Source organism: Phaseolus vulgaris, chromosome 4, assembly GCF_000499845.2.
Source record: "Phaseolus vulgaris cultivar G19833 chromosome 4, P. vulgaris v2.0, whole genome shotgun sequence".
In the NCBI taxonomy this organism is placed as follows: Eukaryota; Viridiplantae; Streptophyta; class Magnoliopsida; order Fabales; family Fabaceae; genus Phaseolus; species Phaseolus vulgaris.
Window position 1 is genome coordinate 32,850,939 of NC_023756.2, and position 12,069 is coordinate 32,863,007.

The 12,069-nt window shown below is 26.9% G+C and overlaps 1 protein-coding gene across 1 annotated transcript; it reads left to right on the top strand.

Moving 5' to 3' along the window:
• Positions 1–10,191: 10,191 nt before the first annotated feature.
• Positions 10,192–10,971, top strand: LOC137838682 (uncharacterized). The gene has a single exon (XM_068647916.1). It carries the CDS (start codon positions 10,192–10,194, stop codon positions 10,969–10,971), a length of 780 nt encoding a protein of 259 aa, XP_068504017.1.
• The last annotated feature ends 1,098 nt before the right edge of the window (positions 10,972–12,069 follow it).

Consider the following 12,069-nt stretch of genomic DNA (forward strand, 5'->3'; position numbering starts at 1 on the left):
TGTACACGTGCCATCATCTGGAGGCTCCTTGACTTGGCGCTGCTTCTACTCTCATTCTGGCTAAGTTACTTATGCATGGTACTGCCCAGTGCATAGCTAACTTGGGAGTGCGATCTCTACTGGAACTGGCGAGTTAGGGGCCTTCATACACCTTCCCTATGGTCTCGCCGGCCGCCTTCATAATCTGTTTCTCCTTCATCTTCGGCGATGTGCCCGCTCTGGCGATCTCCAATGACTAGGTCGTCTGAATCTACATCTGGCGACTTCGTCTTTAACCTGGTGATCGCCGATTCTGGTAAGCTGGAGATCGGAACACGCCAACTTAATAACTGGCGACTTCACGAGCCCCCCGACTTCCTTCCCTTCTGCCAACCTGGCGCCTTGTCAACACGCCTATACTGTAGCTGGATGCCACGTCATCACTTCCGACTTCCAGGGCGGTACAGTTAATAAAAATTACAAACCTTTAGGATCAACCATTTATGAAACTTTGAACTGTGATGATCTCTTAGTATGCTATATCTATGGTATGAGCTAATTAATAAGAAAACTTGTTAGGAGACATTTAAGTATTATACACAAGTAAGTTGATAATGTAATTATTCGTCCACTATTTGCTTGAGATATGTGGGTGACTTCTTATGCAATGAGCAGAACCACACAATAGTGTTATCATTTACAAATGGCATAAGTAACTTTCAGTGAACCCTTCATCGTCCATGAAAACAATTAGTAAAACTTTATGACATGAAATACTAATAATTGACGACTTATTAAGTGAGCTTACTCATTAATATAAGGGGAAATATATATTTGTTTTCTCCCTATATGAAGAGAGTTGGTGATAGATGTTTGGGAAAATATTTCAACAATTCATACTCCTTCTTATATAATATGCAATCATTACGACATGCATGTATCTTTTATACTTCATACCCATCAGACAAGGAATCTTTTTGACCTCATAATTACAATTAGATAGAGTATTTTCCTCTGGAAGCATTTTCTTCAACAACAAAAGCAATTATATGAAGCTTTTATCTATCCATCCATTTATTGCCTTCAAATTCATCAATCTTAACATCACCGACAATCGTGTGAAGTTAGTTGATCCAAGATACAATGAAGTCTCCACATTGGTTTACATACTTCCGTAATCATGTGCTTCTGCAAAAGACTTAGCTTCAACATCATGAATTATGTCATCTGATCAATCATCATCCACAATATCATCCATGGTGAACTGAACATATTCTTGGGATACAGACACACTTGATAAATGTAATAATTCACCATGCAATGTCCAAGTTGTATAAGATCGTAGAAACTCATCATATAGAAGGTGCTCTCTGATTTTGTTAACATCCAATTTTCTCTCGTTCAAACAATTATTGCACGAACACCTAAACTTTACTCCATCACCACTACTGTTGGCATTACGTTGCAAAATTTGAATAAGTTCTTCCTCTTTAACACTCATCACTTATGTGGCTTAATTAATCCAATCTCGATCCATATGTATGTTATGTAAATATATAACAATATAAAATAAAATAAAAAAACATTACTAACCTGGTGGTGGTGCGGGAGGGGAATGCAAGGCGCAGAGGAGACCAAAACGCAGTGGAGAAGTCCTAAAAATGTAAGCCGAGGAAGGAACCAATATGGAAGAGCAATGGAAAAAAGGAAAATGCGACAAGCGATAGTGCAGAGAAAAAGGAAACGCGAGAAAGAGAACAAAAATGAACACGTAATTAGGCACGCACTGCCCAACAAGATTAAAATAAACTGCACATATACAACGATTTACCTAATAACTGTAGTCTGTCAAAATTTGAACAATAGAGTATGTTTTGTCAAAAATTGTAGTCTATATCAAGCTTATAGACTACGGTTCATATGAACAAACGTAGTTTATGCTCAAAATTTAATCAATAGATTGTGATTTCACCTTGAAACATAGCCTATATGATCATGTTAAGTTTAAAATTATCATCGTGTTTTATTAGACGACACTTCCACTTGAACTGACGTATAAAAATATGTATTTAAATACTATTTTTCACTGAATAAGGAGAGACAGGGACTCGAAGCCAAGTCCCTTGATATATGTCCATAGAAGCTTTAACCATTACACCAGTCAAGTTTTGTTGTCATGTTATGATTATTATTATATTTATAAGTATGATTATCAATATTAATATTATTAATATTATTAAATATTATTAAATATTATTAATATTATTAAATATTATTAATATTATTAATATTATTAAAATTATTAATATTATTAATATTATTAATATTATTAAAATTATTAATATTATTAATATTATTAATATTATTAATATTATTAATATTATTTATTATATTATTAATATTATTAATATTATTAATATTATTAATATTATTAATATTATTAATATTATTAATATTATTAATATTATTAATATTATTAATATTATTAAATATTATTAATATTATTAAATATTATTAATATTATTAAATATTATTAATATTATTAAATATTATTAATATTATTAATATTATTAAATATTATTAAATATTATTAAATATTATTAAATATTATTAATATTATTAAATATTATTAAATATTATTAATATTATTAAATATTATTAATATTATTAAATATTATTAATATTATTTAATATTATTAAATATTATTAATATTATTAAATATTATTAATATTATTAAATATTATTAATATTATTAAATATTATTAATATTATTAAATATTATTAAATATTATTAATATTATTAAATATTATTAATACTAGCGGGAACACAGGCACTCACGCGTCTGTGTATCCGCATTTCTTATTTTTTTCATTTATATATATATTTATGTTTAATATTAAAATTTGAATAAATAATATTATTATTTGCACATTTATCTTAACAATATAAATTTATAGTATATTATAAATAAAAAATGATATTATCATTATTATGTAGAATTATTGTACTTTGTGTGAATTGGCTTAACTAATGCGAGTAATTGATCATCATTCTAAGTGTTTTATTCTTTACAAATTTTATTTCCTAAGAATGTCACACACATTAACCACTTTTGCAATTCAAAACCGTTTATCTTCTCCAGTATTTGCACTAATATTTTTTTTTCTCTCTAATTTGAAGAGATATTCTTCTTTCTATGCAAGATGTTTGAAAAGTAACCACTTTTTCAATTCAAAACCGTCTCCAACCTCTATTTCAATTTAAAATTGTTCCTCCACATATATTAAATATTTTAGAGAAAATAAGAAATGACAACAATGTCCTTAATATAATCAAATATTTATATAAGGATAAAATAGGGAAAAAGTTAAGAATTGTTAAAGAGGAGAATCCCTTTATATATAGGTATAGGTATATATATTTTTAATTAAATATGTTTAAAATAATTAAATAATTATATATTTTTATCACAATAAATCAAATGTAATATGATTTTAATAATGTGATTCTTAATGAGTAAAGAAATTGAAGTTATTAATTTATAAAATAAACTAAACATCTCTATTGGAAAAAATAAAATAAAATGTATACGTTAAAGAAATAGGAAAAGCAAAATAAGATAAATAAAAGAGATGAAATATGAAGAAAATTAGCAATACACATTTCAGAATCTAAAAATTAGAGTTTTTGAAGCATTGAGGAGACGAAAAACATGGTGAAGTGACTGTGATGAAATGTGAAGAGGAACAGTAATACACTGTTTCAAAATCTCAAAATTAGAATTTTGAGGAGGCGGGAGGCATAGTGGCAGCCAAGGAAGACTGTGTGCGCTTGCATTTAGATGTTGGAAGGATCAACAATGAAGGTGTTTGCTCACGCTGAGCATCACAGCTTGGAACTTCTCGATTTCTTCTTCTTTATCTCCTCCTTCCTCTTGTGCTTGAGAAATATGAAAGAAGACGCACCAAAATTGAATTTGCGCGCACTTGGGACTCTGTAGAAAGAATATCAAATAGCATCATACAATAGTTTTTAAGATGTTTCTATATTCTTCCTCTCTCATAGTTTTCTTATATATAATTATTTTTGTCTAAACAAAGTAACCATGCATAAACCCACATTTCACCCCTCTCTCTCCACTCTTCTCTAATAAAACGTATCAATCTCTCCACTCTCCTGCCCATTAAGTGAGAACAAATAAAATAAAATTTTAATATTAAAAAACGCTTATTTAATAAAGAAGAATATTACTTTTAAAACAGAAAAGTAACAAATTTCTCCACTCACCTGTCCATGAGAATAAATAAAATAAAATTTTAAAATTAAAAAACGCTTATTTAATAAAGAAGAATATTAGTTTAAAACAGAAAAGTAACCCATTTCTCCACTCTCCCGCGAGTTAAGTGAGAACAAAAATAAATTAACGTACCAATCTCTCCATTTTCCTGTTAGTTAAGTAGCGAGAACAAATAAAATAAAATTAAAAAATTGTTTTATTAACTTCTAAAATTATAAAATGTCCAAATAACCAAAATAAATTGATAAAACAAAATATTAAGTAAGGATAAAATAGGAAAACAATTTAGAGCAGTTAAAGTGGAGAATCCAAAATGTCCAAATAACCAAAATAAATTGATAAAACAAAATATTAAGCAAGGATAAAGTAGGAAAACAATTTAGAGCAGTTAAAGTGGGGAATCCCCTTTATATATAGGTAAAAAACTGTTTTATTAACTTCTAAAATTATAAAATGTCCAAATAACCAAAATAAATTGATAAAACAAAATATTAAGTAAGGATAAAATAGGAAAACAATTTAGAGCAGTTAAAGTGGAGAATCCAAAATATCCAAAGAACCATTGATAAAACAAAATATTAAGCAAGGATAAAGTAGGAAAACAATTTAGAGCAGTTAAAGTGGGGAATCCCCTTTATATATAGATATAGATTATTAATATTATTAAATAATATTAATATTATTAATATTATTTAATATTATTAATATTATTAACTATTATTAATATTATTAATATTATTAAATATTATTAATATTATTTAATATGATTAATATTATAAATATTTATTAATATTATTAAATATTTATTAATATTATAAATAATGTTAATATTATTAATATTATAAAAAATGTTAATTTTATATATATTTTTATTAATACTATTTATATTATTAATGTTATTATTACTGATATTATTAATTTTGTTATATTACTAATATCATTAATATTATTATTATTAATATAATACTATTTATATTATTTAAATTATTATATTAATATTAATAATATGTATAATAGTTAGTAGGTAATAGAGATCCGTAGGTAAAAGTTGGTAGGTAATAATATCTGTAGGTAATAGTTAGTAGGTAATGCTGAATTTACCTACAGATTCAGAATCTATAGGTAATGTTATTCGTAGGTAATATCCGTAGGTAATGCTGAATTTACCTACGGACTCAGATTCGTGGGTAAAAATCCGTAGATAATACTGATTTTTTTTGTAGTGAATAAGGTTGACTCCAATTGTATAACATAAACACTAAATTGAACAAGAACCACATGTTTGAGGGGAAAATTGAGTAAATCCCACTTAAGTCATTGCCGAAATCTTATATAAAAACTTTAAAGAGATGAAAACAATTTTTTTACAGAAATTAAAGTTAATTTATATTTATATTTAAATTAAAAGAATAAAATCATAAAATATTATATATAAAGATTAATTCATTTTTTATTAAAAAAACTTGTCCAAACATTACTATTTTTGTTTTCTCAGAACATGTTACGATACCAATTTGCTACAATTTTTTAAAAAAATGTTCATGGTAAACACGAGAAGGATTGTTAGTAATTGATAATGAAATAAGTAAACTTCTATAAAGTTTGAGAATATTTTTAACTTTTTTTATCTTATGACATTATAAATAGCATAAAATTCAAAAAGAAATATAAAATAAAAAAAATCAAAAATAACTTAAACAACCCCATTAAAAGTTTAAATAAAAACAAGAAGACAGTAGAAAAACTTTTTCTAATGCCTAACTACCGTAAAAATAGCAAATAAAATATTAAATCTCAAAAACTCAATCACTAGGTCTTGCATTCAGCATGATAATAAAAATCGTTTGTTAATAATGTTTTATTCATTTTTTTTATCAGAAAAATATTTTATTGATCTATTTTTAATTACTATAAGATTTTAAGTTCAGAGTTATACTCTAATTTCTAATTTAATCGATTTTAAGCATATTTTATTTTAGACAATAATTTGTTTTAGTAGGGTCTACCCGTGTCGTGTTACTATCATTTCACGTCTTTTTGAGTGAGAAATATAATAAGATATATTTCAATCAAGATACCAAAATATAATTATGACTGTTACGACAAGATCTCCTTTTCGAAGAGGTGGGAATGGGTGGATGATGTTGATTTAAAATATTAATTATAAGTATAATATAGAATAAGTTTATTAACTTCTATAATAAACAATTTTAAAATCTATAGAAACTTTTATCAGTTGACTATAAGTCTTTTTACAATATATTAATTTATTATATTTTAAAATTGATAATTTAGTTCCCTAAGACTTTTATCTTCAATGTAGTTATTTTAGTAATATTTTTGCTCATGCCACTTAAATATTTTTTTTTCCTTTTTTCTATTTAAGTTTTTCAATTTATATATTTTTTTCTTTAAGTATTATAATTTTCATTTTTCGTGAAAAATATTTATATACAAATAATTTTGGAAAAGATATACAATATTAAGAATGATACTATGAGAGGAGAATGATCACCCAGTGTAACATATAATGATATAAACTATTACTAACTTATGTTATCTCTATTGTAAAATTCCTTAAACAAAATCTTAATTTAAGTGGCCTAACTTTTCAAAATCTCACATAATTTTAATATTTTTTATAATTTTTATTTTATTGGAAGGGCTTATAAAATTTACACTTTCATTAATATTTTATGTGATAATGTTTTTAAGATGAAAAAAAATATTATTTTACTTTTATGATTCATACTCTTATTTAAAAAATTTTAATCTTATATTTAAGGTAATGACAATATATAGTTTAATGTAAAGACTTTATAAAGTTAAGATGTTAAACTTCTAACATTAAATACGACCCTACCTATACTAAATATTTTGCATAATAAGATATAAAATAATTTAAGATGGTATTTATAAGAACTCACTTTTGCCACAATTCTTACACTTAGATTAAAAGTTAAACAAAAGAGAATTATTTCAAATTAAGAGAGATCTATTTCATTGAATGTGACATAAATTAGATGTTTTAAAATGAAATTAAAGCTTTCAAGATTGAATTTGTGTAACAATTTTCTAATTGATTAATTTTCTTACCTAACTTCTTTTATCGTTAATTTTCTTACCTAATTCCTTATTTGATTCTCTTTCAATGAATTAATCAAAAGTAACCCTTACTAGTTATCGAAATAAAAGTGTATATATAATTGAATTTATATATACACTCAATGACTATTTCTACTCAAACTTTTTATGACCCTTTTTAATTAATTAGGTCTTCGAAAAATTAAATTTATAGTTATGGTTTAAAGTCTAGCTCCTTTCTATAATTTCAACCAAAATAAGTTGATTAATTTATGTACAAACGATGATTAATTTTCTTAAATAGATAAAATTAACAAAAAGAAAATTCAAAATGGACAAAAAAAAACAAATTCAAATAATTATCAAGGGCAAAATCTCCATCTTAAAAAAGAGGTTTCTACTCACACATAAATGAGAGAACTCCAAAAGGAAATAAACGGTGGAATCACAATTTTTATCTTACAACATAGTGCTAAAAACAAGGTTAATGTTTTGATACCCTAATAGGGTTTTTTAAAGTCAAGGAGTACATGTATATATAGAACCAACTATAAAACATTTAAAGCTTTATAAAGCTAAAAAAAAAGTCAAATTTGTCCAACGGGGTGGGCATTATTGGGTACTGTCAATAAAGGTGTCACAATCATGGCATATATCCAAGGTCATATCATCCAATTAATTCCTTGAAGAAATATCCACTCCCCTTTATATGTTACTATTTGCTAGAATTTTGTTTTTACTCTTGACTAAGTAATTTGCTTTTAACTAACTAATATGTTGACTCTTGATACACAATTAAAGAATAAAAAATGTATTGATAGTAAAATATACAAACCAACCAATAATTTGATGTTAATGTGATACATGTTTTATAGATAAAAATTATTGAAATAAAAATTAACTTTAAAGATAAAAATAATTAATTATTATAATTAAATTATATATTATTTTGTAGATTAAAAAATTATTCATATATAAATTAATTTTTATTATGAGTAAAAAAATTATAAATTAGTTTCTACATTTTTATAATTAAATATCAAAATTTTAGCTACGGATTATTTTAGATTCTACGGTTGGTTGCTAATTAAATATCAATATAAAAATTAATTTATAAATATTTATTAATAATAAAAATTATTTTAAATATAAATAATTTTTTAGTTTATAAAATAATATCTAATTTAGTCAATATAATGATTAATTATTTTTTCTCTAAAATTAGTTTCTATTTAATGATTTTCTACTAGTGATATTTTATAATATATATAGAAAAATTAAAAATTAAATTATTTATAAGAAAAATAAATATTTTATGATAAAATATTTTTTAATGAGAAATTTAAAAAGAAATTAAAATTTTATATATTTTTAAAATATTTTTATTACTTAAAATTACAGAATTTAAAATTTTACCTAAAAAAGAAAGAATTTGATTTTTTTTTTTATAATTTATTTATCTCCCATATGTGTGTGTATATATATATATATATATATATATTCTTTTTAACTTTCTTCTTAGTTATATTTATATTAAATGATTAAATTTCTCTAAAAAATTGAATAGAAGTATAATTTTATGTTTTTTAGAAAATATTTTTATCTCAATTTTTTATGTTTTGCGGAAAATGAGAAAAAAATAGAAGAAATAAAAAATTCAAACAATAGTTTAACATTGAGAAAAGGCTTGTGATTGCACCTTCAACTACTTAAACCCCTAAACCGTAAATCATATATGGATACTAAAATTAATGAAAGACAATTATCTCTATTGGTAACTCACTCAAGCCATAATTCAACATAAAGTGCCAACATTTGAGACATGCACTTATTCAAAGACATTTTGGACATGGATTTCATCTCACTTGAAACGTTTCAGACAAGGATACTAAAATTCAGCTTAAATTGTGGCGACAAATCTCTTAGCTAAACCACCCAACAAAAGCATATAAATGGAACATGTTGAACCAGTTACCGCAGTTGAGTGCCCGACAGAAAGTTCAAGCGAGGAGTAGGTATAAATGGAACATGTTGTGTTTTGTGAAGAGATTCACTTTGTTAGAATTACTATATTAAAATTTAGTTTTTTCTCTTCCCTTGTAAACATGAATTGCGTGGATAACTCTATGCTCAAATGATGATTTTTATTTAAGTATAAGTTACCATATGTTACTATTTGGGATTGTTAAAGGGCTTTACTGCTATTGGGTTTGGCCCATCCTTTACTATTTTGTTATGCTTTTCTATATGTACCTCTACCACCATAACTAAGACATGTGTATGAATTATTACGGAATAGATTCAATTTCAGATTTCCTTTTCTCTTTCATTCTATCTTCTTCTCTGTTCTTCGTGAATAGGGTTTGCCTTTACCCATCTCTGTGCACACACTGGTTCCTACCGCTACTCTTATGTTCCATAAAATCCAATATGGTATCAGAGCTCTTCAAATGAAGAGTTCTACTACGCTACCCTAATTCCTTAGATTCCCCTTTTTCTTTATCTTACGTTTTCTTTATTTTTCTTTTTTTTGTTGTTCTTGAGTGCCTTGATTTTCTTCTTTATTGTGCAGGATCAATGGCAGACGAAGGGGTTATGCCACTCACTCAATCGGAACAACCAACAAATATTTTTTTGTATTTGCATCCGAGCGAAAACCCTGCGGCTTCTCTAGTCTCTCCGGTTCTCGATTCCACCAACTACCATTATTGGAGCCGCTCAATGATTACTGCTCTAAGCGCCAAGAACAAGGTTGAGTTCATTCTTGGTGATAACCCTTGTTCGTCGCAAGATAACCCTAATTTTCCCGCGTGAACACGCTGCAATAACATGGTGGCGTCCTGGTTAGTTCATTCTGTTTCTCTTCCCATTAGGCAGAGTATAATCTGGATGGATGTTGCTATTGATATTTGGAACGATATGAAAACCCGTTATTCTCAAGGAGATTTATCCCGCATCTCTGATTTACAATTCGAAGTCACATCTTTAAGTCACGGTGATCTTTCTGTCACTGACTATTTTACCAAACTGCATATAATTTGGGATGAGCTAGATAATTTTCGCCCTAATCCCCTATGCACTTGTTCTGTTAAATGTTCTTGTTATGTGCAAACTGTGATGACCCAAAGAAAATGTGAAGATCTTGTTATGCAGTTCTTTAGGGGTTTGAATGATCAATATAGTAATATTCGTTCCCATGTTTTGCTTATGGATCCCATACCTTCTATCCCTAAAATTTTCTCTTTAGTTGTCCAACAAGAACGTCAACTTTCCACTATTCTGCTTCTACCTTCTCCTCATAGCACTAATGTTAGTCGCACTACTTCGTCAAATCCTCTTTTGTGTGGTTTTTGTGGAAAATTGGGCCATAATGAGACTGTTTGCTATAGGAAAATCGGGTTTCCTACTACTAATGTTAGAAGTACTAGAGTCTATTCTGGTAGAAAAGTTTGTACCTATTGCAATAAAGCTGGTCACACCATTGATACCTGCTACAAGAAACACAACTTTCCTCCTGGATATAAAGTTCAGAATTCCACTCGTCACACACAGATTCATAATCTGATTACTACTGATGATCTCTCTATTGATAACATTTCAAAAGAATAGGATGTGAAAAATTTCCAGCTCACCTCTCAACAATGTCAATTCTTAAGTGACCTCCTGTGCCAGAATACTACTGCTGCCACTACTGCTCAAGCACAAGTAAATCAGGTTGGCACCTTCTCAGTTCATACCAACAATCCCAACAATCAGTCTCCAATAGGTAATACATTGTCTTTTTACACCTACTATTCATAATTCCTGGATAATTGATTTTGGTGTCACTGATCATGTATGCACTGATCTTTCTGCTTTTACACATTACACCAAAATTTCTCTTGTTTTAATTAATCTTCCTAATGGTCACACTGTTTTTGCACACTACTCTGGATTAATAAAATTTTCTGATAAATTTTATCTTCTTGATATGTTATATGTACCACATTTTAAATTAAACTTTATTTCAACATCTAAACTTTCTTTATAGCTTAAATGTACCTTAACTTTCAATTCTACTCACTGTATAATACAGGACAATCTGTCACACGAGAAGATTGGTATAGTTAAGGCTACTGCTGGGTTGTACCTTTTTAATGCTCTTTCTGTTCCCTCACACACAACACCATAAATTCACTTTCCTTCTATAAATTGCAATATTAAGCTTAAACATCTGTGGCATTATAGAATGGGTCATCTTTCTCATAAAAGATTAACTGTCTTGAGTGCTCAATATCCTTTTATTACTGTTGATAAACTTGATTTGTGTGATACTTGTAATAGAGCCAAACAAAAGAAACTGCCTTTCTCTTTAAGCAATACTACTACTGCTGCTATCTTTGATATTGTTCATTTTGATATATGGGGTCCCTGTTCTATTACTTCTATGCAAGGTTTTAAATACTTCTTGACTGTTGTTCATGATTATTCACGCTATACTTAAGTTATCATGATTCATACTAAATCTGAAGTTCGTAACCATATCATAAACTTTACTCTTTATGTGGAAACTCAATTTCATAAGAAAATTAAAACAATACGTATTGATAATGGACCTGTATTTAGTATGCATGCTTTCTTTGCCTCTAAAGGCATAACACACCAAACTTCTTGTATTGAAACACCACAACAAAATGGCATTGTTGAATGCAAACATCAACATTTTTT